This window comes from Pipistrellus hanaki (genome assembly GCF_964339955.1).
Source record: "Pipistrellus hanaki genome assembly, chromosome: 2".
Taxonomy (NCBI): domain Eukaryota; kingdom Metazoa; phylum Chordata; class Mammalia; order Chiroptera; family Vespertilionidae; genus Pipistrellus; species Pipistrellus hanaki.
In genome coordinates, this window is record NC_140504.1 from 46,457,142 (window position 1) to 46,480,164 (window position 23,023).

General features: G+C 39.8%; 1 protein-coding gene across 2 annotated transcripts in view; it reads right to left on the bottom strand.

Moving 5' to 3' along the window:
- The window catches only part of ATP13A5 (ATPase 13A5), a 94,921-nt gene that overhangs the window by 21,618 nt on the left and 50,280 nt on the right, over positions 1 to 23,023 (bottom strand). For both annotated transcript variants that reach the window (XM_084872835.1, XM_084872834.1), the window contains 10 exons: positions 22,458 to 22,608; positions 20,087 to 20,173; positions 19,048 to 19,204; positions 16,950 to 17,067; positions 13,530 to 13,654; positions 12,563 to 12,723; positions 10,327 to 10,452; positions 9,117 to 9,196; positions 5,163 to 5,205; positions 1,897 to 2,006 (listed from right to left, as the gene is read on the bottom strand). In XM_084872835.1, coding sequence (XP_084728961.1) covers positions 1,897 to 2,006; positions 5,163 to 5,205; positions 9,117 to 9,196; positions 10,327 to 10,452; positions 12,563 to 12,723; positions 13,530 to 13,654; positions 16,950 to 17,067; positions 19,048 to 19,204; positions 20,087 to 20,173; positions 22,458 to 22,608 — 1,158 coding nt within the window. The remainder of the gene's footprint in view (positions 1 to 1,896; positions 2,007 to 5,162; positions 5,206 to 9,116; positions 9,197 to 10,326; positions 10,453 to 12,562; positions 12,724 to 13,529; positions 13,655 to 16,949; positions 17,068 to 19,047; positions 19,205 to 20,086; positions 20,174 to 22,457; positions 22,609 to 23,023) is intronic.

Consider the following 23,023-nt stretch of genomic DNA (forward strand, 5'->3'; position numbering starts at 1 on the left):
CATAAATGCATCAGGCCACATGCATAAGCAAGAACACCTGAAGTTCAAATACCACTGCCTTTTGGTGGACCAACCAGGCACACTGTGCAAGCATCCTGGAGTTTAAACTCCCTATGCGAGGTCTCCACACCCGGTGCTCCAGCTTCACCTCCACAACTCCCACACGAGAATCCTCACAGCACAATTAGACTATTGGGCCCCTGCACACTCCAATTAAAACCCTATTCCTAAATATGTCTTTCCATTTCCCCTACCTGGAATCCCCTCCCAGCTCCTTTCTGTTCACAGATATCCTGTCCATCGTAGCTCTTCTGCTGAAGCCTTCCCTCTGGCTAGAGCTATCATATTAAACTGCTGGGAAAGGTAATGTATTGTTGGATGTTGATTTATTTAAAGCTAGTTTACTGAGCACCTCTCACTTATCATGCAGAAGTTCCTCTGTTTTGTGATGATTTCTTCATCTATCTATATGCTTCACTGGGATGTAAGTCCTTCAGGGCTAGGTTTTGTCTCATTCCTAATCCCACATATTTCCAAACACAGTATTTAAAAAGAGCTCCAGGAGCTGTGTTGATGATGGAAAGAATGAATGGGGGCAAATGTCCTGGGCATTCTCATTTTGTAGTTGCCATGACATGAATGACTGAGGCACTAGAGGTAGCAAGAAAAAGGCTCAAAGAGAGTCTCCAAAAGCAGTGAAACATGATGCCTGGTTGGCTAGGAGAGAAGGAGGAGGAGAAGAAGAAGAAGAAGAAGAAGAAGAAGAAGAAGAAGAAGGAGGAGGAGGAGGAGGAGGAGGAGGAGGAGGAGGAGGAGGAGGAGGAGGAGGAGAAGAAGAAGAAGAAGAAGAAGAAGAAGAAGAAGAAGAAGAAGAAGAAGAAGAAGAAGAAGAAGAAGAAGAAGAAGAAGAAGGAGAAGAAGAAGGAGAAGAAGAAGGAGAAAGAGAGCTTCTGAGCCTGGATGAGGAACTCTAAGAACCAAATTGTCCTCAGAAGCAGGGAACCTGGTAAGTAGGAAGAGGAGGCAGTGGAGGTAATGATGTTTGAGACTGTGGAGGGACACAGATGCTGCAACCACTGTTCAGGGAGATGCATCTAGCTGTCTTCCTGACATGCAGCCAGACATGGGCATGGAATTTCTAGCCTGGAACCTTTAGGTGAGTTATTCCTGCCAGCAGCTGCTCATTCAGATGCACCAAGGGACATGACAGAGAATTTCCTGGTGCATACCTCAAAATTTGATGATGTCTTCAAGGCTATTGATGTGAAAATTACCTAAAGTTACCCCACAACAGGAGAATAATACTTATGAACAAATATAGAACCTATTGCATTATTCTTAACTACATTTAAAATATGAGTAAAGGTGTCAGAAATGAGCAAGGGAAAATAAACAGTTTTTTATTCCTTCCCCTCCCTAACTATTGCCAACCAATTATAAAAGTCTTTTATGAAATCATTTTGGATGTTCGCTATTTTTTTTTGGGGGGGGGGGAGAGGGGAGACATAAGACTATTTGGGGGAGCTATCTGATGGAATATTCCCTTTCTGCTTCCTCACCCTGTCAACTGCTGAGAGAAAAGTTCCAGTAAGCTCCCAATGTACAACATAAAGGAAAGGAGAAATAAGAAAAGCAATTACTTTTTAAATACCAACTCTAGCTTTCAGCTCTCCACATGACACAGCCATTTATCCTTCAAGGCTCAGCAAAAGTCACCTTTTTGTGGCTTTTACCAGCATTCTCAAGCAGCACTAAAGGCTCCCTTGGTTGGTGATCCAATAGCACTTTACCCATACCTCTGTTGTGACAATTATCACTAAGTTATAGTTGAATTCTGCCTAGAGCCAGACTCTGAGCCTATTGGTCATGGGGGTGCAAAAGGAAGAAGTGGCTTACTTGATGAGATGAGGCACACACTCGATGTTGGCTGTTTTCGAGGTGAAAGGTGAAGCTACAGATGCCTCCTGCTCTGACAAGGAAATACCGGCATGAGCCATTTTCAAAGCCTGGAATGACAAATCCATGTTACACCCATAACTCCTCAGACCAGGCTTAACTACTTAAACACCATGAGGCTATTCTTAACATTATAATGTTTATAACATTGCATCTTTCCACCCCTAGATTTCTGATTATGTTGTCCCTTCTCCCGGGATATCCTTTCTCTACTAAGTCACCAACTGAGAGCCAATTATACAATAATTCAGATGAAGAAGAATGGAGTGTGTGTGTGTGTGTGTGTGTGTGTGTGTGTGAGTGTGTGTGTGTGTTTAAGACTAATTCATAATAGTTCTCTAAGTATGAACATAGTTTTACACAGAACTTTGAAGAAAACACTTAAGATAGAAATAAAAATAAAATAAAATACCCAGATCTTAATTTAGTATCATCTTCTTTATGTTAGGGTTATGTCTATATATTGGTTGTGGGATATAGACATAATAAATAAATATCAATAGAAGTAGTCATTCAAGAAATCTATTAAAAAGATGACAGCATTTGGATAGACATTTATTATCATAGTTCTTACACTTAGCAGGTCATCTTGATGAACAATAGAAAAATAAATTCAAACCCCACCATTCCCTAAACTTCCTGACCCAGCCAACTAGCTAACTGTTGAAATAAAATATGGGGCATAAAGCATCTTTCCTGGACACAGGAACTAGATCACATTTATCAGTGACTCATACCAGTATGTGAGTTGCCTCATTGAAATGAAGACTAATTCATTTCTCATCAAGACTGAAAACTGTTCACAGAAACAGACTCAGAAACACAGAGAAAAAACTGATAGCTGCCAGATGAGAGGAGTGCTGGAGAGCTGGGTGAAAACGGTAAAGGGATGAAGACGTACAAATTGGTAGTTACAAAATAGTCATGGGGATGTAAAGTACAGCATGTGGAATATAATCAATAATAATGCAATAACTAGGTATGATGTCAGATAGGTACTGGAATTATTAGGGCAATCACTTAGTAAATTATATAAATGTCTAATGACTAGGTTGTACACCTGAAAATAATATGAAATGCCAACTCAGGTTGAAAAATAAGAAAAAGAAACATTGTATTTCTAAGAATAATTATAAACATATCAAATGAAAACACTAAAAAAAAAAAAAAAAAAAAAAAAAAAAAAAAAAAAAAAGCCTGAGCCATGGCCAGGTGGCTCAGCTGGTTGGAGTGTCCTCTCATGCACAAAAGGCTTGATTCCTGGTCAAGGCACTTGACTGGGATATGGGTTTGATTTACAGTCTGGGAGCATGGGGGAGACAACTAGTCAATGTTTCATCAGTGTTGTTGTTTTTTTTCTCTCTCTCCCTTCCCTTCTCTCTAAAAACCAATAAACATATCCTTGGGTGAGGATAATAATAGTAACAATAATGATTTTTAGAAGATAGAACTTTTCAGAAGGTATACAGAGCAGTGACCAATAAGGAGAGCAGGAAGCCCTTGATCTTACTGGAATGTGTGGGCATAAAGTAAGATTGTGTATTTCTGTGCTCTATAGAACTACAAAGTACCTGAATACTATAATATGACCGGAACATACTAAATTCATGGTCAATAAATATTAAAATATTTCCTTCTTCCTCTCTGCTCTCTTAGTATTCTGCATCTCTATCACATAATTTAGTACCATCTTCTTTATGTTAGGGTTATTTTTATGCATGATTCTTTCCCCCACCAGACAATTAACTCTTTAGGGGTAGACACTATATTCCTTTTAGCACTTGATTTCTTTGTCTCATCTAAACTCCACATAATTAATGAGACTAGGCACTCATTTTAAATTTTGAAGAGTGGATTAAATACTAGTTTCTCATGAATATAAGGCAGAAAAATTTATAACAGTTCTCTATGTATGATCATAGTTTTACACAGAACTTTGAAGAAAACATTTAAGAGAGAAGTAAAAGAAATACCCAGATCTTAAAAATCTAATAGGCTTTGAAAATACAAAGCAATCCTCTTCACTTCTTGTCCCACACATTAGCTACTAGAATATTTTCTTGTATAAATCTTCAAGGTATAGTATTACTTCAACCATGTCTTTAAAACTAATATTCTAAAATATGTACTGTTTTCTATTATGTATGACAGTAATCTGCTGAGAATCATTAAATTTAGGTTTTGTTATCATGTGTAACAACTGAATAGTTTGTTCTAAAAATACACAGAAATAGTTAAATATTTTGCTTATCTTGGTTCAGTCATCAATTTATATAAAGACTGAAGCCAATAAATCAAGAGAAGGCTGATGCTTGGAAGGGCAGCGACAGAAAAATTGAGAAAGATTTCTAAGAGCAAAGATGTGTTATTAGAGACCAAGGTTAAGATCATCCATATCCCCATATGCCCAGTTACCATGTCAGATACAAAAGTTGAGCAGTTAACAGGGCTGATAAGAAAAAATGGATTCATTTGAAATATGGTGTTGGAGAAGAGCTCTACAGACACCCCGGACTGCCTGAAAGATGAACAAATGGAGCACATTAAGCCTGAAACATTGCTGGAGGCGAAAATGACAAAACCAAAGCTGTCCCATTCAGGCACATCATGAGAAGGCAAGGCTCTTTGGAAAAAACAATAATGTTGAGAAAATAGAAAGCAGCAGGGAGAGAAGAAGACAAGTATGAGATGGAATGACCCCATAAGAATAGTCCTAAGCGTGACTCCCATGAGCAGGGCTACTGAGGACAGGGCATAATAGACATCACATATTCATAGGGTCACCCAGAGTCAGACCTGACTCAACAGCACAAAACATACAATTTCATCGAGTGTAAAAATTTGGAGATAAAATAAACTTTAAAAAACTAACCCTGAAATAGAAGTTTGGCAGGAATAATGCAATTTGCACATAATTCAAAATCTTTAATCATTAGTTTCAAACTTTTCCTTCATTGAGGATTTACCAGCTGTGTGACTTTGGGTAAAAAAAAAGAATTCACTTCCCTGGACTCATTTTCTTATTGATAACATGAGATATTTAAACCAGCTAGTCTTGTAATGTCCCTCTCAGTCTGAAATTGGGTAATCACAAATAATCAAGTGATTGTGGCAGAAGGGTGAAGAGACAGACTCCAGGGGACTGTGGGGTTTTTAAGGGGGATATTAGTAAACTGCCTGCATTAGCAGAAGTAGTTACTACTCACCCCACAGTCATTGGCTCCATCTCCACACATGCCCACATAATAACTGCAGGGGAAAGTAAGAAAAATTAATAACAACATCTCACTTGAATAATTTATATCATACATAAGTAACTCAAATGCAATAAGAGAGAGAGAGAGAGAGAGAGAGAGAGAGAGAGAGAGAGAGAGAGAGAGAGAAAGAAGGAGAGAGAAGTCCTGCTTTATTATAACCACCAAGGTGAAGTTTAAGGGTGCACAGTCATAATCATAGCACTTGCCACAGAACCTAATGAATAGATCATGACCTAATCCTTCCATGTTTTGGTTGCTAACTGCTGTTGAGACTTTAGAGTGAGGGCAGCTAGATGAGAAGCATTTGGGAAATAGTTTAACAGATATAACTGGAGCTAGATACACATACTCTTGAAGCATTCTGAAGTAAAAATGAGATAATATGCTCCCATTATACCACCTTGGTGTGCAAACACAATGATCCTATATAATAAAAGTGTAATATGCAAATTGACCGAACTCTGGAACAACCAGTCAGTGGGGGCGTGGCCAGTGAGCAGGTGTCGCCAGACCAGCCAAGGCACATGCCAGTGGGCAGAGAGAGGGGATGGCAATGGGGTGGGAAGGAGGGTAGCAGCAACCAGCAGCTGCAGGGCAATGGGGGCTGGTACTATCCTATGATTGCCCACCTGGTTGCCTCCTGTAGGGGGAGACCACAGGTGGCAGTAGCAGCAGGGTGATTCAGGGCAGGGCTGCCCAACACCATCCCCAAATAGGCCTGCTGGAGTTGCCTCCCACAGAGGGAGGCCACCAGTGACCATGGTGCAATTGGGGATTGGGCCAGATGCTAGCTGCCCACGCCATCTTGATCAGCCTGCCAGTCACCTCCCACAGAGGGAGGCCAGACTTCTGCTTAGGCCCACTCCCTGCTCCCCTAAGCCATCAGTAGGACATCCCTCAAGGGGTCCCTGATTGGAGAGGGTGCAGGCTGGGCTGAGAGAATGCCCCTCCCTTGTGCACAAATTTTGTGCACTGAGCCACTAGTATAAAATTAAAAAGTAAATATCAAAACTGTTGCCAAAGAAAAAGAAATTTCTGATTCAAGAAATACTCTGTCTTTGTTATAAATAAACTAGGGACCCAGTGCACAAATTTATGCACCATTGGGGTCCCTCCGCCTAGTCTTTGGGATAGGGCTAAAACTGGCTCTCCAACATCCCCCAAGGGGTTCCAAATTGTGAAAGGGCACAGGCCAGGCTGAAGGACCCCACTGGTGCATGATCCAGGCCAGGGAGAGATGCGGGAGGTTGGCCAGCTGGGGAGGGGCCGCGTGAGGGTCTAAGGCATGCCCAGCCCATCTTGCTCAGTCTAGATCAGTCGGATCCCTACCGGTCAGAGTGTCTGGCCCCTGGTGTTCAGTACATGTCATAGCGAGTGGTTGAGCGGCCTTAGCTTATCATTAGCATTATTTTGCTTTGATTGGTTGAATGGATGACTAGTTGACCAGACATTTAGCATATTAGTCTTTTATTATATAGGATAATACATCATAGGTATTGACTAATGACACTAACATTAAAAGCTCAGCAATAATTTGTCAAAAATAAAAACCACATGAAACAAGCAAATCAATACAAGAAAAAACAAAGTTTTTTTTTTTGTTTGTTTTTAATATATTTTATTGATTTTTCACAGAGAGAAAGAGAAAGGGATAGAGAGTCAGAAACATCGATGAGAGAGAATCATCGATCAGCTGCCTCTTACACACTCCCTACCGGGGATGTGCCCGCAACCAAGGTACATGCCCTTGACCGGAATCGAACCCGGGACCTTTCAGTCTGCAGGCTGATGCTCTATCCACTAAGCCAAACCGGTCTCGGCAGGAAAAATAAAGTTTTTAGCGATTTTCCTTATTATTGGTTACAAAGAAATTCATATTGGTTGCAAAGAAATGAGCACAAATTGTCAAAAGTAAACAAATTCATAAATGCAAACAAAAATCACCTGCTCATGTACATTTCATAACTGTGTACATTTGGTGAAAATTATTTCCTTTCTTCAGCCTTAAAATACATCTCTGGGCTCTGTCACACAAGGAATTTTAGATATACTAGTGTCCCCTGAATTCAAAAAGATAATTCAGACAACCTTATGCACATTGCCAATGATAAAGGCATGAAAAAGAAAATCAGAAAATTGAGACTACAGCACATTCTGAAACTGCATATATATTCCTGAATTGATATTTTTCCTTAGGGAAATATAGCTTTTTAGTTTTAAGCATTTAAGTTGGCAAAATTTCTCAGGCATTTCATGAGAGTAAAACTACTTTCATCAGCCAATCTATGTATATAAAAGACTATCTTTCCCACTGTCTGATTGGTTGCAATGATATGCACTGACCGCCAGGGGGCAGACACTCAATGCAGCAGCTGCTGTGATGCACTCTTGCCATTTTACAGAGAAATGGCAGTGTGAACCTGTGTAGAGAGCACCTGGGAAGGCACATGGGCATTTCTTTAATTATTGTCAGCTGAATCTAGTGGCTTTGGCAAAGCCAAGCTCTGGAAATACGCTTTGCCAAACTTGATCTTCAGCCCAGGTGCCAAGGGTTTTATTACTTAAATCCAGCCAAGGACCAGGAATGAATATGACCAGGGCCCACCCTAAAATTTGTATAATCTCCTTTGTCTTGACTTTTAGTAAAACTTTCTGTTTTTCTTGCTGTATAAAATAAACATGCTGCATTGGCTCAGGGTCACTGTTCCTGTCCCTGTTCATGTCAGAGGCCAGTGGTCTCACCCGACCCCAGCTTTTTCCTTCTATCTCTATGTAGGTCTCTTTCATTTTCTCAATTCCCAGCCACACTTACTCAGGAACTGGACTGCTCGCTAGCCCCACTGGATGCAAAAAAGAGAGAAACATTTATAGACCTGGTCAACAAAGCAACACTGGCTTCCCCCAAGTGGGACACAGGCCCTGCCACTATCCCAGAACAACAGCCCACTAAATCAACCAAACGCTTATTTAGTTTATATATATATAAATATCTGTGAATGAATCATAATGTAAATATCTGTGTTTTCCGATGGTCTTATGCTCTACTGCAGCAGTTCTCAACCTGTGCATCATGATCCACGGGTTGAGAACCGCTAGCAGGGTCACCTAAGACCATTGAAAAACACAGATATTTACATTATGATTCATAACAGTAGCAGAACTACAGTTATGAAATAGCAACAAAAATAATTTTATGATTGAGGGTCACCACAACATGAGAACTGTATTAAAGGGTCGTGGCATTAGAAAGGTTGAGAACCACTGCTCTAAGATATGCCTTGTGGGCCACAGAACGAATGTTCTCTGAGACAGGGAGCTTCTAAAATGTCCCTCAGGATCCCCAACTCCTGGATGCTTGGGATGTTGGGTAATGCTCCTCTTTGAGTGTGGCCAGACCTAGTGACTTGGTTCTAATGAAGGGTATATAGTGAAAATTATGGGATGTCATTTCTGAGATGGAGATATAAAAAATGTTGATCTCTCTCTCTCTGATTCTTTTCCTTGCTCACCTTTATGAAAGCCAGAGGCCACACTGTGAGCTTCCTTGTAAAATGATTAATGTGGCAAGGAACTGAGGGTGGCTTTTGTTCAACAGCCAATGAAAACAGAGACTCTTAGCCCAACCAGTGTCAAGGAACTGAATCCTACCAACAACATGTGAGTTAGGCTGGTGGCAGATCTTCCCCGCCCCCCCCCCCGCTTAACTACCAAGATGTCTGCAGTTCTGATGGACACTTGATTAGAGCCTTGTGAGAGATCTGGAGCCAGAAAGGGTCATCTGAGCATACGTGGATGTCTGACCCACAGAACTGCAGAATAATAAATAGTATCATTCTAAGTTTTGGGGTAATTTGTTACACAATAGATAATGAATACACTATCCTTTCATGCAATAACACCTACTTTAATTTCTGAAATTCTTCAACAAGGCTTGATTTTTGCCCAGGAGACATTCTTGCAAAAATGGTTCCATTCACCAGAATCTAAAGACAAAAACAACTTTTGCAATAAGCTTAGAAAGAAGAACACTTTTACATAAAAGGATAGCCCTGAAAAATCATTTCTGGCCACTGTTTGAATGTAGCATTGGGTTGTGGCCATTAGACCAAATGTCAGGAAAGAGAATGAGGTGATTTAATGTTTTAATATGTAACTTTCATTCTCAGTCCTCCATTACAACTCTATTAATTATTTCCAGGCCATTTTTCCCGGATGGCTTAACCTCTAATTAATAATAATAACTAAGAAGCAGCAAAGCCTGCGGGATAAGAGTGCTTAAGGAAATACAGGGTGCTTGTTGTTGGTTTGTTTTGTTTTGTTTTGCTTTGTTTTTACTGAACCCTGTCTCCACACTTGTAGCATAGACAGAGAAAGGAGCAATAAATCCAGAGTTGAGAAATAAGCTCCTATTTTTAGCTCTGTCCCAATTAGCTGCACAAACCATCAACAAGTGACTTAACTCTCTGAGTCTCAGCTTTCCCATCTCCACAGTGAGGAATTGGATTGACGGCATTCCGGAAACCTTTGGGGACTAGATTGTATGGTCCTGGCCTGGGAAGATGACAGAATTTCAAGACGTGGCGGACAGATGGCTGCTGCCCTGGGCTTGTGCTCCACTTATCTCTTTCACACTGACAGCACAGCCCTGCATAGCACTATTTTAAAATAGACACACACAGGACAAGATAACAAATGATTTTGAAAATAAACCATGGAGCTTTTGTTTCCTCCTGTTGTAATTCAAGAATACAGACAGGAAGGGGAATAGAGCTTATTATGACATGAGTTGGTAGCTTTCAGAGAGAAGCTGACCCATCTTGTCTGTACCTATCCAGAAGGTCTCCTTGCTAGGGAAGGAGGGATGAGGGAAGCTGGGGTTAGATTGGCCATGGGGTAGCAGGCTATATCAGAACTCAAAACACCCAGAGGAGGTCATGAGCATGTGCAGGACTGGGTGGATGCGGGCAGGGCCAGGAAACTTCGGTGCCCCTTTGGGGACATTTATTCTCTAGCTCCGAGGCAATCTCAGTGATGTCACCTTCACTACTCCATTCCCTTTTATGCCTCCTAATTTGAGGAGGAAAACAAAACACTTCATTTCCCCAGTACTCACTTTTGGAAGCAAGCTGCTGAAATGCTGAAATAGCACTTGGTATGATTTCCCACTCATTGCAAAATGATAGCAGTTCCCTTGTTCTTCAGGAAGCACTGAACTGTTTCCAATGTTGATGTGGGTTTCCTAAAATCAAAAGGCATCATTTCCATGTGAGCTCTTAAAGGATCCCTCTGCTTTCCTATGTTTTCTGGAAGGAAGTATATTCATGTTTCATAACCATGTGAGGCTCAGCAAACAATGTATAATTTGCCCATGGAACTTACACTTCTATGGCCAAAACCTTCAGAATGTTTCCCAAAATAATATATGAACATGCGATACTTTGACAACATGATGCTCTGGATCCTATCCTACGAGATAGTATGTGTGGTATTATTTTTCCCACAAAATTATTCTGAGGTACCAGTCAGTGATTCCAAGAAGAACAGGAAGATTCTAGTCTCTTCTTCCTTCTTCCCAGCTTGCAACCTTTTATTTCCTAAGATAACTTATGATTCATTCCTTCAAAAATAATTGTACAGTCTACACTGTCAAATTCTTCTTTTATTCCCTGACCTCTCCCCACCAAGGAAGGTGCCCGGATTTTCCACACCTTATTTTCCGCTGCAAAAACACTGTAACCCTTTCCCTTGTCTTTCACCTGTCAGTACCCCCTATCCCCCACTGGAGAGCATCTGATGAATGCACATGCATGCCTCATGCCAATAGGTGATAATGGTTTTTCATGTGACATTTCTCAGAGGGCCTTACATTTACACAGGACTCTAAAATTCAAATAGTATGAAAGGTGAGAAAATTTTATTCATTTGAGGTATTCATCTTAGGGAAAGCATTGTACTTGGAAGAAAAAACATTTTGATGTGCCAAATTGGAAGGCAAAGTGCATCCCCTTCCAACCCTCATTGTGAACCAGCCAACAAAAGACATGCTCTGAAGCAAGGACATGACTCCTTTTGCTTTTACCAGACTGTGGGGAGAGAAAGTGTGGTGATGGGGAGCTAGGGAGAGGAGGAAAACCTGAGGCTGTGATGTGACTTCTTCCAGCAATGACCAAAACAAACAGGTAGTGTGAATGGACTATTTGTTAAAAATTAGTGAGGACCTGAGTATCGTCACACAGTGAAACTGAGGCGATATAAATTGATGTAGAACTCTGCAGAAAGCTTTCATCTTTCACTGCCCATGCAATGGGGTCATCTTCACACAGCAGGAGCAGGGCCACTCTGTACAGTGGTGCAATTTGTCTATTGAACAAAGGCCTACTCTACCCTGAACAATCCAAAGGGCTGGTCAGCCCAGAAGAAGAGAGCATCCTTGTAATTAATCACCTGGAGGGCTATCTCATTGAATTCACACAAAGAAAGGTGGTGCAATTAGTGATGGAGTATCAGACTGCAACCATTTCCTTCACATGCAAAAGCTGTCCTGTCACAGGCTCACAGGGACCTTACTCTCAAGAGAAGGCGCCACCTGCCACCTGCATGTCACAGGTACAGCACGATCTAAATGCCCATGATTTGGGTGGAATCAACAGACCCAAAATTGGTATTCTGCTCTGCAATTTGCTAGCTGTATGTTTTGGACAAGCTTACCTCCCTAGGCCTCAGTTTTCTCACTTGTAAAATGAATAGTTTACTGAACTGTAGAGGACAGTGGTGGTCAAGCAGCAGCTCAAGAGCCACATGCGGCTCTTTGGCCCCTTGAGTGTGGCTCTTTCACAAAATACCACATGCGGGCATGCACGTACAGTGCAATTGAAACTTCGTGGCCTATGCACAGAAGTCAGTTTTCAGCCTGGGCAAGTCTATTTTGAAGAAGTGGTATTAGGACACTTAAGGGGCCAAAGAGCCACATATGGCTCGCGAGCCACAGTTTGTCGACCACTGGTATAGTGTAACTGTGAGTATAAAATGGGAATTATGGATATAAATTGGTGATTTTCAACTATGACTGAACATTGGAAACACCAGGAGGAAGAGCTGATGTCAGCTCCCAGGCCAGAAGTTCTGATTTAATCAGTAGAGCCTTGGCATTGACTCCCTAATCATCCTCCAGGTTATGTCTACATCTAGCTGGTGCTGGTGGAAATGATAAATGCTTTGCAAACTGTAAAGCTCTGGACAGATGTGAGGATTATTACTGTGGTGACTTGTGATGCCAAGAAAAGGCTGCCCAGGGCCAGAACTGTATCTGTCAGCTCAGGCCACGGAAGGGCCTTTTCACATTTGCTCACATTCTTCCCAGGTCCATTCTCTTGGTTCTCAACCAGCTGCCAGGTCACAGAAGCAGGAACAAACTCTTCTGGTTCATTGGCCTCAACAAGGATCACTTGGCTCCCTTGAGGGATCATTTCGGAGTTTTTTGCAACAGTAATAGCTGTTTGCAGGTTGTCACCTAGATGACAAAGGAAGTTAGATTGCTTTGTGTATAAACCTCTCTGCAATCAGAATTGAGATCCCCCTCTCCTGAGTGTCCATACTACTTCGTTAGTGATCTTTATCAGCATTTATTGCTTTCGGCCTTATTTTATCATCATTTATCTTCTGCTCTGCCTCAGTCTATCTGCCCCTAGAGGTCAACTGCTTTCTGCATTTCCTTCCCACCATAGTTAGCATTTTGGTATCCTGAATATTGCATATTTCCAAAACATGCACAAATGAATAAATAAGTGGTGGTCAGTTTATGACTAATCCCAGGAGACTGACAGCTCTTAGCGATGGGGTAACATGGTCCAATCTGATAGCATAAAGCCATCCTTGGGATCTGGGTTCCAGTCAAGCAGAGAAAAGAACACTTAGCGCTGAGCCATGCTTCGATTTGATCATATCAGGTGCCACGCCTGTCACCACTGCCTTAAAGACAGTCCAGGTGGGTCCCCCACCCTTTACAAGGAGGTCTTATTAGAGTTATTGATGAAAACACATTCTTGTGTTTAAGCATTTACTGTGAATCCCTTAGCAGTACACTGATTTTGGGTATAAAAAGTGAGCATTAGACAAAAAAAACAAGATATAGTATGTGCCTCCAAAACTCACAGTGGTGTTGGGGGAGCTACACATGTTTCCAGGTAACTGTACCACAGGGCGACAGACTTGACAGCAAAGCATCTTTCTTTCTGCCTCAATCTGATCTCAGCTCACACAGTATTTTTCTTTTGCCCAGGAGGCATTCAACTTAATTAAGCTTCCAGACACACATACCGGTAATCATCACAGTCCTGATGCAGGCTTCTCTCAGTTCCTTCAAGACGGGTTTAGTTTCCTTCTTCAAGCGATTCTCCATTATGAGAAGTCCCAGAAATGTCAACTCTGACTCCACTTTCTCTCTATGGAGTTAGAAGAAAGTGAATGTTAATGCTTATTTATATAGTCTCAACAGTTGGATTTATTTTTTCTTTTTAATGTTTCTAAATTTTATCAATGTACTAATTATATGCTAATATAGATAGATAGATAGATAGATAGATAGATAGATAGATAGATAGATATATAAAAGGCTAATATGCAAAGTGTCCCTTTGATAGTTCAACCGGGTGACCAGGAGTTTGATCGCTCACTAGGATGTGTGTTGACCACCAGGGGGTGGTGTGGAATGAAGAAAGGCCCCAGACATCAGCAGGCAGCAGACAGCCAGAGAAGGAAGGCCCCAGCTGGCAACCAGAAGACTCCAATCGATCCGAACACTGACTGGGCCTAGGGACCCTACCGTGCACAGATTTCATGCACTGGCAACCACTTTTATATCTTATACTGCTTTTAGTTTTCAACTCCATTTTTTTTTTAAATAATATGATTATCTTCTAACTCTTCTGGGTTTTAAAAATATTGTTAATCATTTATATTTTTAATTTCCAAGACCTTTTTTGAGCTTAAAGTAATTTCAATTTATTACATATGTGTTAAGACATACTGCATACAGGATATAAAGGAATAGTTGAATATGCTATTATTCATTTCAACTTCTATCTGTAACCTGATACATGATATCAACCATGGATTTAAATAGTTTTAGAACTTGAAATTGGAGGCTTGGAAATATAATTCAAAGTTGAATAAGAACACTTCTATCTGGAGTAGAATCTAAGTTGCTACATCTTTCCTTCAAAAGTCCTTTCACTAAATAACTACTTTATTTTAGATCTTATACTAGGCATTTTGGTGAATACTTAGATAAACAGATATCAATCCTGCCTTAGTGATCTCAGAAAATATTATAAAAGAAAAGGTAACTTAATATAGAACTTGTTGAAATCCCATCGTTTAACTTAATCAATTTCCATGATAAATTGGATTACTATTTTTTCATTAACTGGATTTTTAAAAAAAATCCAAACATTTTCTCACTGATTAATTCTGGTTTTCATCTCTACTTTATAGCTCTTCCCCTTGTTCACCATTTCAGGCACTTTAACCTTTTGTGACTCTGTAACATTTCTAGCAAAGTCCTGTATAAGGATCCTTGTGTCCACTATTCCTATTGCCTGCAAAGCTTTTCCTCTGGATAGCTGCATGCTTTACTCCCTTACTTTACTCAAATCTCTGTCCAAAGCTTGCCTCCTCAGAGGACTTCCCTGATCACCCCATGGGAAAGGGTGACCCCTGTCATTTTTAAAAAATACTCTCAACCTGCTCTATATTTTCCCCCCTCTGAGCATTTTTTACTAGTTGGCAATATTTATAGGTCTATTCTGTATACCTATATATTATCTATCTATCTATCTATCTATCTATCTATCTATCTATCTATCTATTTTTATTTTTTAATATTGCATATATTATTATTATTATTATTATTATTATTATTACTTATTTCCCCAATTAGAATTTAAGCTTATTAAGGGCAAGAATTTTATTCTAATTCAGTTCTGAATCCTCAGTGCCTCGAAGAGCATCTCACACAGTCAAACTCAACAAAACATTGCTAACCCAATAAAAAAAGGAAACCTTGATCAAATATTTCTTCTGTCTTATAGCTTGTATTTTATTTTCTAAGTCATCTCATAAAACTCTTCTATCTCCTTTTCTGATGGCAGTTTCTTAGAAGTTTTTTTTTATTTGCTAATTAGAAAACTCAGATAAATATGACTTGATTCTAAATAATATCAAAAACCCTATCCCTTTATCTTCTTTGAAAATAGTAACTAAATTCCAAGAAGTATACTAGATTTCTGAAATTCTCTTAGAAAATCTGAGATTCCTAGGAATCTAGCATATTTTATTCTTATTTTTTTATTTTGGCATATTTAGAATAAAGTCTATCTCAGTAGCAGTTTTTAAATAATAACATCACAGCTGTCTTTGTCTGTGGCAGCTGGGTGGTGGCTGCGTTCCATGTCAAGCTACATAAATCTTCCTTTCACACATGATCTTAATGTTCGTTATTAAAATTTGTGTCTTGAAAAATTTTACAATCCTGTGTGTGATGGGTCTTTATGGTTGCTCAAGAATAACTAACACCTTGAATGTTAAACCTGTGAGTGCCATTCAAACATTGCAAAATGAGCCTTGTGGTTCTATTTAGAAGATTAAAATGTCATGGCTGAAAGGCTCCTTAGGGACCATACAATCCTGCATTTTACAGATAGGAGAAGTTGACACTGTAAGAAAGGAGCAATGATTACTGATTATATTAAGGTATATAGACTCCTGTTGTAAATACTAATATTGAACCAAGAATATCCATATTTTTTGTAGAGGAGCTAATTTTACATAAAAGTATATATCAGCCACACAAAACCAAAGATAAGTGATACATAAATTATTAATTATTCAATTTTCACACTATTTCCCTACTTCTTTGTCATAGACAATTAAAAAACAGCATTAAAAATTGGGAAACATTTAAAAAGATCTACAGAATTATCCTCTATGAGGACAATTCATCCCTGCAATTTAATTAAGGATTATGAATTATATTTCATACTAGAGGCATGGTGCACGAATTTGTGCAGGGGTGGGATCCCTTGCCCTGGCTAGTGATTGGACCAATGGGGGCTAATAGGGGCTGGCCGGTTGGGGGAGGAGGGTTCCTGGGAGGTTGACTGTGGAAACGCACTGACCACCAGGGGGAAGTTCCTGTATTGAGTGTCTGCCCCCTGGTGGTCATTGAATCATCACAGCAACAAGTCAACCAGTCATTTGGTTGACCCATTTTAAAGGTTGTTTAGGCTTTTATATATATGGTTAAGAAATGCAGTTTGCACTCACTACCTCTTCAGTTCTGAGGAGAATATATTGTTGGGCCCTGAAAGAAGCTAAGTCTAAGGATTCTGGAGAACTTTCAAGGTGCCAACTGTTTCTTTCCCTCAACTCTTTTGTATGTAGTCCTCCCAAGTAACATTGGTCATTTTTGGTGGGATGATGGAATTCAGGGCAGAGAAAATTTGCTACTAGCATCTGGGAGTCAGGACATCTCAACCACCAACCATGTTCTGCCACTAACCAGCACTGTGACCTAATCAAGTCCTCCCAGTGTAGCTCACAGTTAGCCATCTCTGAATTAAGGAGCCGAATGAGATTGAGTCTTCATCACCAAGAACTTTCTTAATGATTTAAGATATCCATTCATCTCCAATGGCTCCTTCACTTCTTTCATATAGAACTTATTTTTGAGTTTCTTACCTGGATAAACTCTCCACTTCTGAAAGATTCCCCAGACTCAAAGCTTTATGGGCAAAGGCAATGACACGGAAGCCTTGCATTGTGTAATGTCTCAGTTCCTGTGGAAAGTTCCTGGGCACTGCCAGGAGAGAAAAGACAGGTAAATTCAAGGTCACATTGAAGGTCACCAAACTCCTAAGCAAGACTCTGGGATGCAGCCACTGTACTTATTTTAACCTCCACTCCATTAAAAATGCTTTAATAGAAATACCACAACTTCTAGCTAAAGGCTACAAACACTTCATAGTGTGTTCTTATTACTCTGACAGAAACAAATGCCGAAGATGTTCTGGTCATCAACTAAGTATCAAATACACTGGCTGGATTCAGTATGGACAGACCTCAGCACTATATCTTCCTGGATGAAAGGAGAGAAATACTGATTCTCTAAATCAGGGGTCAGTGAACTGTAGGCTAAATCTGGCCAACTGGTTGTTGTTGTCTTTGTTGTTGTTGTTTTGTAAATAAAGTTTTATTGGAACACACCTATACCCATTAGTTTCATTGTCTATGGCTGCTTTTAGGCTAGAATGGCAGGGGTGAGCAGTTGAGACAGAAACCATGTGGCTCAAAAATCCTAAATTATTTAGTACCTGGATCTTCTCAAAAATGTTTGTTGATCCTTACTTTAGATAATGGATGACACAATTCCAACACATGTGTATTTTGACATGGTAATTATAACTAATATTATCATATTTATAAAATCTTTACAGTTTATAGTATGCCTGTAAAGGCATTAGAAAGAAGCACAGTACAATGGGAGGTGTAGCAGATTATATAGCAAAACACTGACTTCCTGTCTCCACTCTGTTACCAACTTGCTCTCTGACCTTGGCATGTTAAGTCTCTCTTCTGCACTCCCACTTTACGATAGAAAAAAGGAGGGGGTTATGGCTCTCTATGTACCCATTCAGCTCAGACTTACTGTGATTCTGAAGTAATCTTTCAGGTAGGTCTAATTTCAAGGAAGCTCCTACCTTTCTATTTCTTAAGTACAGGAGGGGGGAAAATCACTGAAGATGATATTAGCATGTGTAAAGGATGAGAGTTTAGAACAATACAAAGAATTGGAAGGGCTACCAGAAAAATAAGAGGTGGCAAGTGACACCAAAGCTGACAGAGCAGGGTCAATAGTTACTGGTTAAAATGACAAAGAGATACTTATATCTGTGTGGCTGAAAAGGTAGAGAGAAAAGTATAGGTCATCAATCTATAAAGGTTAGAGTTCATGAGAGCTATGAAGATCAAAACAAGAAAAAGGAGATACTTCTAAGACACAAAAGACTCCAAGTAGAGAGAGAAGTTAAAGCAATCTTTGCCAAATCAAAATTCTGTGCACGAGTTGATGGATATCAGCAATCATAGGAGAATATAGATGAAAATCAAAAGCAAAAGGGCAATTTATCCAAATGAATTCATTTGAATGCAACAGTATTCTTACAAATCTGGGCTGCTGCTTAGCAAGTGCATATGTTTATAAGACTATGAAACAATACAAATCAGCTCAAAATCTGGCCCAGAAAGATGAAATTACTGGTATTGTAAAAATGATCTATTACCATGCTCTAATACCATCTAATTTATTGTAATCACTTTTTTTTCTCTAAAAGATTTATCTTTTCTACATTCTCTTTCCATCGGTGTCTCTGAGGTTCCTTTAGAGGTGCCAGCTCCTCAGGAGGTGACAGAACACCCCTTCTGTAGAATTGGTCTAGTGTCCCAGCCTCTCCCTTTGGCTCTGTCTTCCGAGTACTTCTACTCTCAACCAGCCTGGTTCTCTGAGCACTATGTAGCTTCCCATTCTAGCTTCTGATGCTCGCTTCACATCTCCTTCCCCGATGCCCCATTGAGGTTGGGCTTTTCTAGCTGGACCACAGCTGGGTATTTACTTTCTGCCTCTTTGCCTTGGAAGTATCATGTCTACTTTATCAAATGTATGAGTCCCACTTCCCACCCACCGAGAAAACGACCCCCTCTACACTTACTGACTTAGGCTTGTTTGCTTTGTGTATTTGGACTTAAAATACTCTCAAAAGGGAAATGTGCCACTTGGTACCTGTTTCAGATCTGCAGAACTTGGCCAACATCTCTGGGGCGCCCTTCATGTAGACGTGGAAGTGATCCTCACCTGCTAGCCCAGCAACCACAGACATCCTCTGCAGGCTCGATGAGAATGGAAACTGGCGCAAGATGGAGATAGCTTCCACAGGACTCTGAGAGTGAACCAAGAAAAAGGTGTTTAGCCAAGACAGGGTGGCTCAGTGGTTGAGCGTCAACCCAGAAACCAAAAGGACATGGTTCAATTTTCGGGCAGGGCACGTGCCTGGCTTATAAGCAGGTTCCCCAGTAGGAGGTATGCAAGAGGCAGCTGATGATATTTTTCTCTCATTGATGTTTCTATCTCTCTCTCCCTCTCCTTTCCTCTCGCTCTAAAAGTCAATAAAAGTTTAAAAATTAAAGAAGAAAAAAGGGTGTTTAAGAAGCTTTTAAGTGAGATTTAGCAGATACACACCAACAGGGTTTCCTTTGCAATGAGCTCAGGGACATCGTGAAGTGTTATAATTGTCACAACATTGGTATTTTGGGGGCTCCCTCTAAGGCAATTCCCTCATCAAGTTGTCTGATTTGTAAGACCCTTTTCTTTGGCTGCCTGGAGAAATCCTAATCATTTTCCAGGCCAAGTTCACAGGTCACCCTCTTTGTAGTGCTTCTCTCTCCCAGAAAGAGTATTCACACCCATCTCTGGATTCCCATGGTACTGTGTTTGGCCTTTATTATAGCACTTGGCACATTGTATTATACTTATTTTATCCCTATTGATTTTTCTATCACCCTGTGTACTCCAACATAGAGTCCAACCTGTCTAGCATTGAAATCACTCCATCCCTTAGCACTGAGCACAGTGCTCTCGTGGAGTACTCAGTGGGTGTTGAATGAATTAATGGATAAATTCATGAGTAAACAAATAAACAAAACAATCTATGGAGACTGTTAGGATAAGGCAAAACAATAAGGACATAGAAATATGTAAAATTCAGGGAAGTTTCATCTGTTTTCAGGGGAAAGAGCTACATGATTCAAGAAACAAATCATACCTGACTGGCTTTCGGTCCTGGTTTTATTATTATGTTTGAGTCTGACGTCCTAAGTTTGCAGAAGTTTACATTGCAATCTTCCATTATCTGTTTTAAAATAAAAACATCCATAAGATTCCTTAGGGAAAAAAATATTAAGAAAGAAATTTCTCTCATTTGCATAGCACTTTAATCTTTTCAAAGCCCTTTTCACATACTTGCTCTTCTAGGCCAATTATCTTAATACCCCATTGTCAGATTTCTATTATGTTGACTTACATTAAAAAATATTCTTGTAGGATGTAGAAAATCCAGAAATATTATGACTGCATTTTAAGTAGTAATTGATGGAAGAAATGTAAGCTATAGGCCAATGGCTCTTCCTAAATGGTATGTCTAGTAATTGAGGAGGGCTTAAGTGGAGATTTACCCTTCAATGGAACTGAGCACATTAGCTCTCAGATGATTTAAGATTGGGTCTTAAGATAAACATGGGACTATTTCTGATGCTATACCCATTTAATTGGGTAGCTAGAGAGTTAACGAGTTAGCTGCCAGAAACTTGGAAAGCATATTTCAAAAAGGTTTATATTTTTTGGTATAGTTTATATTTATTATAACAGTGTAAGTCATACCACCAGAGAAACTAATACTAACTTAATATATGGGGAAATCAGTCAGGTATATACATAATAAAGGTCAGAATATAAGAGACAATGGTGATGTTCGCTCTGTCACCTGTTTAACCTTGGAAACATTGCTCCGTTTTTCTAGATCACAGTTTCTTCTGAAAAATACTCTGATATCCCTTCCAGTGCTAAAATTCTTACAGTCTATAAGGATTTTTCCCCTCCCCATTACCAAAGGATGCTTAACTCCAGGCTGCTTCTCACCCAGCTTTAAACTTGAACATTCTTGCACTTTTATGCTTTGTTTGGGGTGGAACTTAAAAACAATTGTTACAACGATAACATTAATGATTTATGTTTCCACACACGAGCCTAACTCATCTGTCATTTGTGCAGATAGTCAACACTTCTGTTATGGAAAAGGGGGCAATACTAAAACCAGGGTCAAAGTCACAGATAGTAACAAGGGCCCTGTGTAATTCATTACTGTGCCAACTCTAATGAGGTTGGTAAGACATTGCTTATAATAATTATCCTGATTCCTCTCCATTCAGATCCAGGGAAGTGAGTACTATTTTGTCTTGATGTCAAAAATATTTCCAAAGCAATTGCTCTAATTATAATGCACTGATATCAGAAACTTCCCTGTTTAACAGGCTTCTTCTTTTTATTATTCTGGCCTCTAGAAAGCTACAATTTTCCTACCATACATCTTTAAATTAAACTTTTTTGTGTGTGTGTGTGAAATGTTCTTAATGTCCCTACAATAATTTGTTTCCATTTCTTTACAACTCTGTTTAAAATGTTGTCCTGTACTTGCTGTGTCATTATAAGTAGCTTTAGGACATTTTTTTGGAGGACGGAAGAATCTAAGTAACAAATTCATTAATTCATTCATTAATACCCTCCATATGTTGGGCACTTTACAGTACACAGGGCCCTTTTAGTCTCAATGCTCACCACAAGTCTGTGAGTGAGGCTTTGTAATCTCAAATGCATGATGAGGCACAGACTCAGAGTCTTGGTTCTGAATTTGGGGTCCACACTAGAAAGTGGCAGAATAGAGAGGTCTTCCCACCTTGTTATGACAGTTGCCAGGATGGGTTTATGACCTTCAACTACCATTCACACTCAGCTCAGAAAATTGAACCATTGGGCTGAGAGCCCCCCAGTTTGGTGTATAAGCCTATGCTGTCTAATACAGTAGGTACCAGCCAGTTGTAGCTATTTAAACTTAAATTAAAAGTAAATAAAATAAAAAATTTAGTTCCTCGTTTGCATAGCACATTTAAAATGCTCATTAGCTACATGTGATAAGTGGTTACATATTGGACAGTACTGCTTTAGTCTACTGTTTCTCTGAGGATGTTTTGAAGAATATTTTTCTCCAAAACATGTTTTGGCCCATAGATAAGGTTTCTGTGGTCAAATAGGTTTTGGAAATGCAGAATTTCATAGTCTCTCTTGAATAGTCACAAGACACCACATTATATTAAAGAAATCTTCCAGTCAAGAAATTGATTTGACTTTGTTTAAACAGCAGTTCCCAAATTCATCTCATCGTGCAACCCTATTTCATGTTGCAGTCATCAACAGAGTCCTTTGGCATAGAGGCTAGAAAATTCAGGTAGGATCAGACTTCCTATGTGCATGGTTATAAATCTTCTCTGGGTTTCAACTAAAGTTAGAAAAGCCTTAGCATTCCCACTAAGGATTTCTTCATGTTTTGTTCATTCTGTTGAAGCAATAAACTATCATCTTACCCAATTGGTACCCTCAAACATCTTGAGGTCCAGAGGGTCTCCCTGAATGGTTCCATCCAGGAGGATCAGAGAGTGGCAGCTGGCCATGGCTGCACACAGTGGGCCCCAAGGCAGAGCCCTGCCTGAGGCAAAGCTGTGGACCTCCTGGAAACTGGTAGAGAAAGTAACTAATAAGTTAAGGCCTCCAACAAAATCATTTTGCACCTGTGCCCCTTAAATCTCACTAACACTGAGCTTCAATAATACTCAATCCCTATGCCAAAAACCTTCAATAGCCCCCCATGTCCAGTATGATAAAGTTCAAACCCTGAGCCTGGTATTCAAGGCCTGTCTGCTTGATTTCTATGGTACCTTACAGATTCTACTCATTCTGGTATCATTGATGCACAATTTTTCCAGAGCCAAGTTAAACATCTTGCTATTTCTATATTTGCACAGGTATTGCCCTTCCCTTGAGCCCTTGGAGAGTTTGCAGATATCAGCTCACTTGGCTTCCTTCTTTTCTAACTGGAGTGTTCTGCCTGTGCATTGCTATTCATAAAACCATCCTTTGAGGTGGATGTGAA